At 48.1% G+C, this 14890-nt stretch overlaps 1 protein-coding gene across 1 annotated transcript in view; it reads right to left on the reverse strand.

Moving 5' to 3' along the window:
* The window catches only part of ADAP1 (ArfGAP with dual PH domains 1), a 50645-nt gene that overhangs the window by 19956 nt on the left and 15799 nt on the right, over positions 1 to 14890 (reverse strand). The window contains exon 4 of the mRNA XM_048320510.1: positions 10343 to 10425. Within this exon, the coding sequence (XP_048176467.1) occupies positions 10343 to 10425 (83 nt within the window). The remainder of the gene's footprint in view (positions 1 to 10342; positions 10426 to 14890) is intronic.

The following is a 14890-nucleotide window of genomic DNA, read 5'->3' on the forward strand; positions in this document are numbered from 1 at the left end:
TGACGGCGGAGCGAGGCTGAGTGGGACCCACCACAGGCAGCTCTCCAGGAGAGCCCTGCCCTCCCCAGCCCTGCCTGGACCCACTGAGGATGCTGCAGTGGGTGCTGTCAGTCTGGCTGGGGATTGGATCTGCTGCTGGTTTCTTGAGTGGATTTTTTCAAATGGATTCATTTCCTTCCAAGGCAATTTGGCTGAATATTTGTTCACTCACTGTGTGAGTTTTTGCTTTGCTCTGGGTGAGGCTGCAGAGAGCAGAAGTGACCTGCAAAACATCAGCCCCCATCCACTTCCCATGGTAGCAGTGCCAGGGCACACCAAGGCAGAAGAAGAAGAAGCAGTCATTTGTTTTAAAGCAATGACTGCATTTCCCTCAAACCTCCAAGGAGAGGATGGGGAAAGGTTTCTTGGAGCAAGTCCTGACATGGAGTTGTGTAATGTTAAATGCATAAAGGATTATAGTGGGAAGGCATGAAAAGGAGACTGAGCATCAGCAATGGGGTCCCATCTGCTTCAGCTGAACATACTTTCCTGTAGACTTTCCTCCTTCAACCATTTCAATGTTTCTCTAGAGCCTTTCATCTTAAACTCTTCCTCCCTATTAGACAAAAGGTTTTTTTGGGGGGGAAAAAAACCCCAAAAAACCCCCAAAAAACCAGAAAAAACCAACTCAGGCCTTAATCCCCCTTTTCTGTACCCAAACTCCACAGCACAAGTGCCAGGGCATGGAAGCCACACTTCCCACACCCCCACTGGGGTCATGCCCTGCTCCTGGGGCTGCAAACATCACACCTGACACACGTGAGGAGCGAGCGTGGGGGCTCAGACCCACGGAGAGGGGCTTCACCAGGGTGTGGGGAGGGGGAGCAGCTGCCCCCAAGCCTGGCTGCCAGCGTGACTCACGTCCCGGCTGTGGCTGATGTCAGTGCTGAGAACAGAAGCCTCTGTGTGGCTCGGCAGCATGAGAAGGAGGTTTCTGTGCCAGGCAAGGTTGCTCGCTGGAGGGATGCTCGTGCTTTAACCCACTCCTGACAGCAGCACATCAGCCGCCAGTGACCTTGGTGCTGGGCTGGGAGAACTGCAGGGTGTTTAATTGCCATCGGGCACTCACACCCCCAGCCCTCTGATGGAAGCCTCTGGATAGGGGCTGCTTTTTTGGGGCATCTGTACAGCACCCCGAGCACCGGGTGCAACCTGCACATAACACTCTTGTGCACCCTTGAAATGCTAAAACACTCTTATGCTCCCTTGAAAAGCAAATAGTGGAGGCTGCATCCTTTCTGGAGAGGGCTAGGGCGCTGCTGCCACTTAGCCTGACATCCTGCATCCCTGCCTGCCACGGTCCCCACTGCTCCAACAACCACAAAGAGAAGCATCAGCAGAACTTGCACAGCACCAAGTTCATGGCAGGCTGCAAAACTCAGCCAAGAAGCCAAATTCCCTGATACAGTCCCTGCCTGGCTGTGATGCTAAATCACTTCATCCTCTGGGACACTGAGACAGGGCATAGGTCCGTGCCAAAGAGATGCAACATCCCTGTGCCCTGGCCCCTCATTCAGACACAAATCCAGCCTGTTCACAGACCAGTCCCACCTTCAGTGCCCTGGGTACAGCCACCCACTGCCAGGGCGCAGCAGTGCCAAGCAGAGGAGCTGCTCCTGGTGTCAGCTGGGAAGAGTGAAAATGCAGCCAGCCTTTGGGACCCTGCACCAAAGCCCTTACTGACCAGGGCAGGACTGAGGGCAGAGATTTGTAACACACTTTTGCTGAAATCACAGTAAGAGCCAAACCTGGGGCTTTGGTTCAGCCAAATACCGGAATTGGCTGCTGGGAATTTACTGGAAAGGGTGATTTAGCAGAAGGCACCAGTGATGCAATCCTGTGTGCACACCAAGCACCAACATGCACTGCAGGGAACTGGTGTCATGACTTCCTACCACAAAACATCTCCCTCTCCATGCCCAAATCTCTGCTTCGCAAAAGCCAACATGAATTCTCGACAAAATACCAGGCTACCTTGTTTTTTGCTGCTTTTTAACCACGCTGCTATTATTTTTTTTCCATCTCTAGGTCTATGAGGAATCTTCTTACAGGGATTGGAAAGAGGGGCTAAGACGGCACAGAAAAGCATCCCACAGTGAGGGATGCTCCACAGATCCCATGACAGCTGCATCTTCCCGACACACGCTGCTGCCCTGAATCACAAAAACAAGCGCTTCCCATCAGTGAGGGACAGAGCAGAAAATTAAGGAGCTTCTCTCAAAGCCCTGCTCTAATACTTGAGCCTTTCAAGCATCAGAAGAGAATTTAATCCATTTTACAACTAGCATCAGATAACAGTGACATTAAAAAGCAGTCAGAGCCAAGCAGCAACTTCTTTTTGAGTCTATTAAGTAGAAATAAATTAACTTATTTCTGTATATTGAAAACTCCTCTCTATGGACGAAGATCAAGGCCTGCTAAAGCTTTTGACAGCTCTGTTTGTCCATCAGCCACATCTGCATTGGGGTTAAATAGAGATTTACACTCACAGAAAGTTCTGAAAAACTCAGACCTTTGGATCAAGATGCAGCCAGTATTTTCAGAAGTTCAACTCACAAAATGTTAGAAGAGCCAGTTATAATTAGGCTTTTTCTACATTTCTATATATGGTGTAAATCAGGAGGCAAGTCACTGGCATTACAGGAAACATGCCAGCAAAAAAGCAGAATGAGGGGAAAATAAACTCTTTATTTGCATGATACAATTCACTTTACAGACACGTAACGCAGCCAGGGCTTTAAAGGCCATTTATAAATTTGCAGCATGTGGCACTAAAGCTTTTACTGTGGTATTCAGAGTCTAATGTGAGCTGGTGTTTATACAGTGACATTTCCAACCTCACTGCCCTCACCAGAAGCGCCTCCGTGGCCCCGGCTCGGGTTTGGGTGCATCAGTACAAACATCGCCGCTGCTCTGCAGAGACTCCGCCAGCGCTCCCAGCACCGGGCAGGCAGTGGGGATCACGAACTGATTTTGTTTAACAGTGCTCATGGCCCAATTACAAACCACTCCGAGCTGCCATTGCAAAGGCAGTGACATGAACTGGCGGATCTGCTCCGGCCTCGGACACTCGGACACTCGTGGGGGCTGCCCCGGGCTGGTGCCGCAGCCCCTCGGACAAAGGGCGGGCGGAGCCACGGCGGCTTCGCTCCCACACCAAAGGCTATTTTTAGCACGAGGAGATGTTGTAAGCTCATAAGGGACTGGGGGAAGGGAGAAGAGGTTTAAGGAGGGAAAAAAAAAAAATCGATGCTGAAGTATTTCTGTACCTTGTCAGGTCAGAGAAGAGAGGCAGAGCCCTGCCCCGCACCCTGGCCAGGTACAGCCGCCCTTGCAAAGGCAGCAATGGCATGGAAATGATGGAGGATTATTTCACATGCATCAGCCCCAAACCAGGCAAGTGCCACCCATGCCCTGGAAGGCAGTGGGATGCTGCTGCACACCCCAGTGCACCCCCTGCAAGCTGGGCAGGTGACCTTGCTCTGCACCACTGCGCTCCCCTGCAGCACACGGTGCCTGGACAAAGCCCAGCGAGATGCTGCTGATAATGCTGATAACCCTCGACATGGTTGCTTTTATCTCGTGGTTTCTCTTACTGCTCCTGTGAGCTCTGTTTCCTAAGGAACCAAGGCTTATGTGAGCATTGCTCATCCATCTCTCCCTCTGGCTTCTCAGCATCTTGGATAATTTCAGCCAGATGTGGCTCCTTGGAGCTGCTGAACACTCCAGTCTCTCTTGCTTATAAAGCAATGGGATAATTTACACACTTTCAAAAATCATCCTCATCCCTACGTTTTGCAGAATCACCCTCGTGGTGGGGCACTGCCTCTCCTGTGAGGGGCTGGCATCTGCCTGCTCTCACCTCACACCCAACCATAGCCCCATCCTGCTCTGTGTTTGTACAGTGCTTAGCACAGCATCACCCTGACCACCCTCAGACCTTCACCGGGGAAAAGCCAGGAGAGCTGCCCTGCAGTTGGTGGAAATATAAAGAGGAACATCAGCCAAGGATGTGGGCTGCACTTGGGGAAAAAACAACAGTGAACTAAATCTTCCTGCTGGTCTGCATGAGAGAAGCTGAGAAGGCAGCTGGCTGCAATCCTGACCACACACATGAGCTGGCTCAAATCCTCCCCAGTGCTAAAAGCAGCTCTTGATTTAGCTGACAACACCTTAGCAAGAACAGAGTTTTGGTTCAACTCGTATTTGACATGCATGTCTGGTGTCTTGTCAGCAGTTAAAGGATGCTACAGGAAGCACCTATGGCATTTCTCCCCACTTGCAAGGAGCTTCACACAACAGCTGTGTCTCAACCGTATCAAGTCACTCCCACAGGGTTTCTCCCTACCCACGGGGGTGATGCTCTGACCATGGAGCAGGTCCAGTGGGAGGGGAGCAGTGTTCCACATCAAGACTTTCAGACAGCATAAACCAGCACAAGAAATAGGGGAAAAACCCCAACAACCCACTTTTGCCTCTCTTGCACCTCTCGTGGGAGCCCAAATCTGGGAACACTGCTGCCACAACCCTGATACCGCTACAGTGCCCTGAACTGGGACTTTGGTCTTTCTTTAAACCTTCTCATCAGCACCCTTTTCTCTTCTGGTTCAACTGTCCTTCCCTGCAGCACGGGAGCTGCAGGCAAGCCCGAGCAGGGCAGTGGCACAGGCAAGGCCTGTGTGTGTGACAGGACACTGGAGAAAACACCTCTCTGGAGCAGCCCACTTCCCACCACGACTCCACCCCCACCAGTCTGCAGCATTAAAATCCTGCAGGCTGCACAGAGGTGCCCTGCTCCCGAGCCTGCAGGCCCTCTCCACTCTCATCCTCCCTTCTTGCAAACACCCACGCATCAGGAGACCCTGCCTGTCCCCAGCCACTCATCCTCCCACCCACACAGTGTCACCACACCTCCTGTCCCCATGTCACCTCCACCCCTGGGCTCTACTGCACGTGCTTGCAAAGGGAGGGGATGGTTCTCGGGTGGCTTCGCACCCCCTTCTGCACAAGCATCTCCTTAAAGACCATGAGTGTTCAGGGCTTAGCAAAGGGCACCAGGAGCCCTCAAGCTGACCCTTTATTTCCTTGCTCAGTGCTTTGGGCTGTCTGATGTGCAGTAAACCCCGTGCCCTCTGAGGCTGCCATTAGCACTGGTTTGCTCTCTGGGTGCTGCTCAGCCCTGTAATTGGCTTCTGAGGTTGTGAAAAAACACACGGCAGAGCTGGTGTCGCTCTGACACCCACAGCCCCCCACTAGCTGGAGGAAATGGGGCAAGAGACAGCAGAGGATCAGGTCTGTCAGTTAAAATAATTGGATTTTAACTGCAACACTGCTCACTGTTTTGTCTGATGAGGCTCAAAATAAACTGCATTACATCACTGCAGGTCAGACTGAGCTAATAAGGGTCTCTTCCTCCCACCGAGAAAGGACGTTTTTGTGTCCCCTGTGTTTTCTCCAGTGCTTTGCAGTCAGAGCTCCTTCCAACTGTGTGAGTGCAGGGGAAAATTAATTCAGACTGCTGCCCAAATTATGCAAGAGCCTCATGGAATGGAAAGTGCATATTAACAAATTTTACTATTTTAGGGTGTTCTTTTATGTCTCATAATTTATTTTGCCATCATATTTGCAGACAAATAGGAAACAACACATAAGCCAAGGAACCCTTAGGGTGCTGGCAGAAGATAGTACAAGCAGATAGGGGCCTTCAGAGAAATGCTACCTGAATAAAGCACAGCTCACCTGAATAGTGACAATATGATCCAGTCCACAGCGCTATAAATACAGGAATACAATCCAACAGAGCCTAAAGCCCTGATCATCACTGACTTTGTGCCTGTGTCTTCCAGCTTTCTCAGCAGTTCCAGTGCAAGTTTACAGGCCACCTCAGGTTGCAGTAACACCACATTATCTTACTCTGCAACCCAGCAGGTCATCCCACCCATCTATGGAACTACCAGTCAAAAAATCCCAGTCCTCCAAATTCCAGCCCAAAGCATAGGGTTTAAACCTTCACCTGGTGCAAATCTGGACTCCTCCAACATTTTCATGGGACCTATGACAATTTTTATCAGCTGAGGAGTTCCAGCTTCCCGTGACCAATGAATGAAAGCAATGAAGTCAAAGTTCAAAGAGCAAACAATTCCCCTTTGCTCTCTGTTGGCCACGTTCCCATTCTCTTGTCTGTAGCCTGAGATGCATCAGAGCAGCTGCCCCTTGACCAGCTTACACCATCACACGGCTGCAGCCCTGCAAACACCATTCCCTTTTGCTTCCTCCACGTCTCCCTCGGTTAAAACAAATCCCTTTGATTAAGAGAAATCAAGAGCACCCAACTGAACTAACTTCCAGCTTTCCTTTGGGAAGCATTGCCATAACTGCCGTTGATCAACAGCAGTGGAAAATGTCCAAGCTTTTTAAAACCGATCAAAATATTTTTGTAAGTTTATCAAACCTTGCAATCGCCTTGAGATACAGACCCAGACTGTGATGGCAATTACAAGCATCTCGTTTCTAGGAGAATTCAACACCCATGCCCCATTAAACTCCGTTAGAAGGGACAATTAGCTGTAGACTGACAGTAATTTTGCCAGTTCATTTACCAGAAGGGATAAAGCCAACCTGAAACACGTTGATGTGAGAGTCTCAAAACTGGTATCATTCTGTGCTGCTGTACTGCTAGAGAAAGGGATGTGGCCATGGTGTTAATTGGGATTGCTGGGGTGTAAATAATGTTTTGTTTCATAAAGTCTGGCTAGGGCAAACAAATTATTTAGCTCATACTACAGCTGAATGAAGAGCTCGAATGTCTAAGAGGGTGTATCTGACAATCGATAGTGATCACCGAAACATTTAATCACTGTTTTCCTGATCTCGCTGCACTACCTGAACTCAAAGTGACTCCTCACCCTGAAATCAATGGTGCTGATACACTCATTAACAGCAGAACCAACACTAACTGGGGGCAGAGGAGCTGAAAGCTAGGAATAGCACATGGGCTTGTGCTCCAAGGCTTCCTGGGGGAGCAAGGAACTCTAAAAACTCCCTCACAGGAATTTCCACTGCGATCTCCCACCGAGGGTAAGTGGCTGTGACTGCACGTGCAACAGCACATCCCCAAGAGGGGACATCCCATTTAGGGACTGAACCAAGACCCATGGATCCAAAGCCATGGCTCTTCCCAGGCTCAAGAGCCGGTTTCAATGCTCAGCACTGCCCACACCGGGGATTTCTTCACATGGGAAGTGTCTTTGTTTCCCAATTCTGATCCTGCTACCTGGCATCACTCTGTGTCTCATGAGGCAGATGTTTCCCAGCAGTTGGGGGGATATGCAAGACCCTTTGGGGCAGCTGTTGCCTTTGCATCCCACACTGCCTCTTATTTACAGCCCTCCCCAGCAGCTGAAGCTTGCTGCATCCTCCTGCCAGGCTTCCCTGCACGACTCGCTCAGCTCTGACCTGCACATCTGACACTCCTGTCCCCAGGCTCATTTCTCCTGAGTCTGGCAGTTCAGCTGTGATAGCTTCTGCTTGGCCTCTACAGGCTCCAGACAGTCTCTCCCCAAAGGATATTCTGAAAGACACTGAATTTCTGACCGGGGTTTCATCAGGCTGCTTGGAAAAGGATGTTGCTCAGAACTATTCTGATATAGCATTTTCTTATTTTTTATGCAATTATTGAACAAATATCAGAATGCAAAATAGCCCCTGGGACTGGAAAATGGAATTAAATCTTCCAGCAAACATGAGAAAATGGATACTGACATTTCTATTAACAAGAAAACGTTTCATGCTTAGGAACTGGTAACCTGACACTGCTCCAGGGAACTCAGGGGGGTGAGGAAAAATGGTCTGAGACAGCACTAGGAAGAAACAGAGATGTAGGTACACTCCAGTGAGACACAACTGGATGTGGGGTGGGCAGGAGGGCGCCCTGGTGTCGGTGCCACCTCGGTGTGTTCACAGACAGTTCAGGTCAACAACAGTGGAAAGCAGCAGCCCAGACCCTCTGTCTGTGCTGAGCCCGGCAGCGACAGGCACAGGAGGTCCAGCACCATGCACAGCACAGTGACAAAGCTCCCCCACTTCACTGGAGTGATACAAGAACTGTCCCAACACACACAGGAACACTTCTGCTGGAGACATGGCCTAGTGCAGCCTCGGCAGTGCTGGGTTACAGGCTGGGCTCAATGGCCTTGGGGGTCTTTTACAACCTAAATCATCGTGTGATGCTCAGTGTGCTGCTTTCCTACAGGACACAGGGTTTTCCCTGGGCTCCCTCCTTAGGACACAGCCCCAGGAAACAACCAACTCCCAGCCTGACATCCCAAGAGCTGAAAGCAGCATCATCAACTGATTTGCAGGAGAGTCTGGAAGAAGGAGCACTTTTTGGCACAGGGTGAAGGACAGGGGGGGCAGCTGCAACTGGGGGCTGCAGTGATGCAGCACAAGGGAAAAGTTGGCACTGGGAGTTTGGTGTGTGCATCCCCAGCTTTGTTTAGTTGTAACATCAACCTGGTCCCCCTAAGGAGGAGTCACCTGGCCAAAGGTGCTCCCCTTGCATTTGCTGTCCAGAAGAACCAACAAATGACATCCCAGTTGCACAGGTCATTTGTGTGGCTCCTTCACTGGATTTTAGGGATAGTGCCATTCCCAAAGACACAACCTAAAATCACTCCTACACCACTTACATGATGCCCACCAGCCTGCTTCCCCCTCCCCTCCTCCTCCCCAAAGCGCTGCTCACTGGAAATGGCTCATCCTCTTCTCTTCTATTCTGTATTTAATGGCTTTTGAACTTCAAAGAGAGGTGAGAAAACCCTCTCACTTCAGCATGCAGTTAAATATTATGCAGCCACATTACTGAAGAACACCTACAAAATGCGCTGCTAAAATAAACTCCCCTTTGAATTCTTCTTATAATTTCTTTCAGAGAGCTCAGAACATGCTGCCCTTCTTCCCACACAGCACTGAAGCACCTACTTCACTTTAACCAGGTACACACTCCTCTTGGAGTCAAAAGGACTCATCCTGTGCTTAAAATTATGCATTTTCCTCAAGTACTTGGTTGAATCCCAGCTTTTATATCCAGAAGTTGCACGGTAGAGATTGAAAACATTATTCTTGGGTGAGTATTATACACACATTGGCAGATACATTCCAAAATGATCTAAGAAATAAAACTATTTATTGTTAATAGAACACATCCGTCTGACTCCAGCAGATAGCTTTTTTAAAAACCTAAAATAATAATGTGCCTAATGTACTCTCTATGAATATGGATACTCCCCACACACTGTGTGCCTCATGGACACAATACAGCAGAGCTGAAATGCTCTAAACAAAAATTGAGAATATATGAGATCAGAATTTAACTGTGGTTTTCAAAACAGAAAACTGCTGGAGCTACCTGCATATTATTAGTCGTGAAAAGCATCATGAAAATAGTATTTTAACCTTTAATCTGTAACATGGTCTTTGCTAATAAAATTATCCCAGAGTCATCCAAGCACATAGCTGGTGTCAACTACTTAATATGCAGAATAAATTAAATGCCACTTACATATAGCAAATAAATACCCAGCTAATTTCATGCACTTTCATGCTGGTGCAGCCACACAACAAACACAGTCGAGCTCTGTGTCTCCTCTTCAAACCCTGCCCTTCTGCAAGAAAAGCATCCAACCCACTGCTCTGCTACCCCAGCCCCTTGCAAGGCCACTGTCACCCTGCTGGCAGTGCTGAAATGAGCTCTGAAATCAGCTCTGTCACATCAGCTGCACGTGTGCTACTGTGAAACACTGACTGTGCCACAGGCAGACCTGGTCCTGCTGCTGACACCTGAAGCGTTGTGGAGAGAGAGTAACAGATCCCTGGGGAGAGTGGGGGACGTGGTGCACACACCCACCACCACCCAAACCAGGCTAACAGGGCTACTTCACCTCTCCAAAGCAAAAGCCACCTGGATGACACAAACATCCTTTATCCCACTTCAATGCAGCTCCACATCTGCTCCCCAGACACGAACCCGCTGGTGCTTGGTCTGACTTGCTCCTGCTGAGCAGCCCGTGGAAGTCAACAGAAAGACTCTTGGTAACTGATTTGTTTCCATCAGGCATCAAAATTCCCAATATTCCAAATCACATACAGGGAATGCCGGGAGGGATCTTTTGCAAAAGAGCACACTTACTTTTCCTACTTAATGACATACGGGCAATAATCAACATAAAGAACATATAAACAGAGAGGAAGAAAATGGAAGGTGCTGGACATCAAAAAACTTATCTACCAAAGTGTCTCTCGCTACCTGCAGAATAAGGCTCCTGCTTCTCACTGTGGATGAACTCTTTTCGTTCGTATTTGGCTCTGATCCACTGTTCCCGCAGCAGCCTGGAAAAAAAAGATACAGAGAAAAGGAAACATGGTCCAAGATACATTAAGAAAGAAACCAGAAGCATTAATTCTTCCATCAAAATACAAGTGTGATTTAGAAGTCTTCCAAAAATTGCATTGTACAGTCTGGAGTCAAGGGTTTGCTCTGGTTACTGTTTGACAACAATAAATCATTTCCTTGTACATCCAATTTTATTGGAAACTTATTTTTAAAAAATGCACAGATTTAGCAGAACAGCCTGTCCCCACCCACCCAATCAGCCTCTGTAAAAAACTCCCTCAGTATATGGACCATTTTCAACCTAATTTCCTCAGACCACATTCTTCAGTGAACACGGTCAGTAAATGAAAAACCTCAGCTAACTACACACAAAAGAGAGATTATTGCCCTGAAGATATCAATACAAAAGCAGAAGGTGCTGAAAACCCGTCTTGCCAAGCTCTTCCAAGCTCACAGCTCATGCCACCAAGTTTAAGAAAGCAATCTACGATGCATGGCAGCAAACCTGATTAGAAGTCCTTTACTTTTAATCCTGAAATGATACCAATGATTTATACACTGAGACCTCTATTTCCAAAATGGAAAAAAATACCCCAAAGATTATAAATACTTTTTTTTTTTTTGCTATTTTATTTTACTGTGAGTGCTTTAACCACTGAAGTAACTTTGATCTAGAATATGCTGGAAATCGCTTCAAACCATTTTTAACTGAACTTATTTCTTAATTGCCCTAGAACCCTAAATAGCCTAAGCAGGCAGATCACACACAGAAATAAAGGCATGTGTTATCCCAGCTTCACAGCAGACATTTTGGAGCAGCCTACACTGAAGACAGTAAAAGATCCCCCAGCACTGGGTGTGTTTTGTAAAACCATCACACTTCAACACATCAAATTCTCTGCCAATGAAAACTGTTCATATGCTTAATCACCTTTTCTTTTTTGCTGATTATGCAAACTAAATGGTGTCTTTTCAGCAGACACATCCCAGAAATACTCAAAGAATACAAACATCCCAACATGGCTTATGAAAATTCATCCTCAGGTACAGCAAGCACATGCAATAAATCTGCAAGACACTATCCAATGAAAACTGTGGCTGTGACAGGTTTCCTGGCAATGAAGGGGGAAATAATTACATAGATTTTGTCCCACTCATTGTGTCATCTCCTTGGCTGGGGCACCAGCCTTCTCCCCAGGGCTCAGGGAGCACCACTGCTTCCCTGTCCTCAAAACCCAGCAGTGAGCTTCTGCTGTAATAGGAGCAATGCTCCAAGTCTGCCTTTCCCCTTCTGCTCCTGTTTGCATGACTGATCTTCAGCTGTTACACACACATCTGCAAGTTTGACTGTGAACTCTGAAGACAAACACCCATCTCCCTTCTGCTGCCACCCTGTGCTACGCTCTGGTCAGGGTGCAACTCATCCTCAGGAGGTTCAGGTGCACTTTGTACAATCATAGAAAGGCTTGGAAGGGACCTTAAAGGTCATCTAATTCCAACTCCCCTGCTGCGGGGTTGCTCAAATCCCATCCAGCATCCAAGGGGGCTCTGCTGGGTCCAGCAGGATGCCTCTTCTGGACCTGATATCCACAAACATAGAAGCCTGATGACCCAAAAGGTGGCACCCAAATGCCTGTTCTATAACGCTGTCACTAACCAGCAGAGCTACCAAAATTTAATCATAAAATAAACAGAAATACTTGAATTTACTATCCTTCTTGCAATTTTTCCTGGCCAGCTGCTGCGGACAGCTTGTTATCCCTGAAGCCAAACCTGAACCTTTTCAACGAGACGATTACAGATCGAACTGGGAGGAGGAAAATTCACACCACCCTCAGCTCCAGCTGACGTCAGTGGATTCAGCAGGAGCTGCAGCTGCTCCGAGTCTCTGAGAGTCAGCCTTCCAGCACAGGGCTTTAAATACAGCATAAATTAAGATTCATGTGCAGCAGTGGGAAAACACTCCTGCTGTAGGATGCAGATCGTACACCAGACACATTGCAGGGCTCACTCCTGGGGGAGCACTTCCCTGCAGGGACTGACTGCCCATGGCAGTGCTTCAGGGGGCACCCCCGGGGCAGCCAGCAGGCACCACGTCCATAGGGGTGCCCCGAGAAGCTGCAAAATGCTCTCAGTGGCCTCGCTCAGCATCTGGCCCTGAACACGAGTGGCTCCAGTGGCAACTCCCAGAGCACACGGGAATCCATCTGTGCCACCTTCCCTGCAGCTTCCTGACAGTTCACACATTCTTCCCCTTTCCTTATTGTCACAAACCCAAGCTCTTTCAGCAATAATTTCCCAAGACCCAGGGCTACACCAAGGGCAGCCAACAGTTCAGACAACTCAGCACAGGACCAGTAGCTGCAGCTTCTGCTCCAGTGGCTATTTATAGAAAGCAGAACAACTCCAGTAAAAGAAACCAAAACAAAAACCCAACTAGGGCAGTGAGGAGTTCACCATCTCCCTTCACTGCGACAGAGAAGCTGAGCAGGGATTTGACCACATTCACTCTCATGGACTGGATGCAATCCTGACATTAAAAGCTGCTGGTGCTAAACCCCAGTTTCACCAGCACAGCTTTGGTGAACTCATACAGGAGCAGGAATTTGTCCTGGGATCTATAGGATCTGAGAGCAATTGGAGGGCAGGGACCATCCAGAAGACCCTCAAACCATGCAGGGATTGTATGAAAACAGCCACCATTTTCAGTGGACTGCTGACCTGATCTTAATTTAAGTATGTCTTCAGGGGCTTTAGAAATATCTGTTGCTGTGTTTTAGTTGAAATGTACTTTTCCAGGTGTGAATGTGTGTGTACAGAACCCAGGGCAGACATCACATACCCAACGCAGGAGCCCCCATCCAAATCCACCTTTGACTCCAAAAGGAGTTCTGTGACCAGAAAGGACTGCAGGAACAGCCCCCTGGTATTTTACTGCATTTCTGGTGATGGGATAATGTAGCAAATAAGCAAATACATAATTTGTGTTTGTTAGAAAAATGTAAGTGCATCATTCCTAAACTGCGGAGATGCACAGCTTTCAGGATCAACTCCAAAAGCTTTAACAGCCCACCTAAAGTCTGTCAGGCTGCTAGGTTACAGGGAACATGTCATTTTTTGGCAATTAGAACAGAAAAGTCCTTGCACTCATCAGAAACCTAGAGGCAAATCAAAAAACCCCACCAACAAAACAAAATGCTACAGAAATCCACATTGCCAACAGAATAAGGGAAAATTCATCCCCCAAATGGGAAAGGACTGGGCTTCACTGAGGAGGCAGCAGGTCCAGAGGCTGACAAAGCACTGCCAACACTATTGGAGGCACTTGTTTGCTTTCCTGACCACCCACATGGAAACAAGGGCTCTGCCCAAGGGCCAGCGAGGAAGGTTCCAGAAGAAGCCACTGGAGCAGTTTTATCTTGGTCCCACCTACTCAAAGCCTTTTGCTCACAGCAAAAAGCACCGCAGGAAAAGCTGCTCAAGCAGTTTAATATCAAACTGTGGCTGCATGGCTTCAGTGTGCTGTGTGGAGGAGGTGCTGGCCAGCCAAATTCAGAGTCTCCAGTTTTTTTCCCAAAACTCTCAGCTGGGCTGGCTGATGCACTCCAAAGCACACCCCACAGATGCCGCACAGCCGCTGTGGCTTTTCTGGGGAGATGTGACAGACAAGAAACCCCAGCCAGAGGTGAATGTGGCCCAAAAAGTCATCAAACACCATACACCACCACTGCCTAATTGCATCCTTGTGAGGCACCATCAAGTCCAAGAAAGACAAAAGAAATGAATGTCATCCAGAAACACCATTTCCAGAAGCCAAATTTGTAGCTTCTGGAATTTGTCAGAGGTTTTTCCAGCAAAAGCCAATCTGCTTTCCACTGGCAGCTTGGTGGATGAAGCTATGCCAGGTTTCTGTCAAACAACTGCCTTAATGAAATCTTAAGTCTGAGTCCAAATTCTTTGCTCAGACTGCAAGGAGAGCCACTCAGCGTAGACTAAAAGCCTGTCAAGCTTCACTCTCTTTTCCTATCTAGCAAGTTCTTGCTGTGAGTGCTTGCTTTTAAATAGCTTTTTGGAGGCCTGAGACAGCTGGGGGGCTTCTTGCAGGCTCTCTGTGCATCACCTCAGCCTGTAGTGCCCGAGGATTGATGTGCCATCACCCACCAAGACCAGCGCCCAACAGCAAACTGCCAGAGGAGAGCAAAAAGAGAGGGGGTTTGGCTTTCAAGGTATAAAACCTTGCATTATGGATTTGGAGAAGTTAAAACCGATTCTGGGTATGCAAAATCACAACATTCTCAATTAAAATGCTAACTGGTTCCTTTTTTGTTTGATTGTTTTATGTGCACAGTCCAGTTCACCCCAACGCTATTTTTCAGAATGGTTAAACACTGATTAAAAACGTAGCAAACAGCCTCTGTTGGTACTACCTTAACCTTGTAGCAATTTCCTTTGGAAATTAAG

The sequence above is a fragment of the Corvus hawaiiensis genome, chromosome 16 (assembly GCF_020740725.1).
Source record: "Corvus hawaiiensis isolate bCorHaw1 chromosome 16, bCorHaw1.pri.cur, whole genome shotgun sequence".
NCBI lineage: Eukaryota > Metazoa > Chordata > Aves > Passeriformes > Corvidae > Corvus > Corvus hawaiiensis.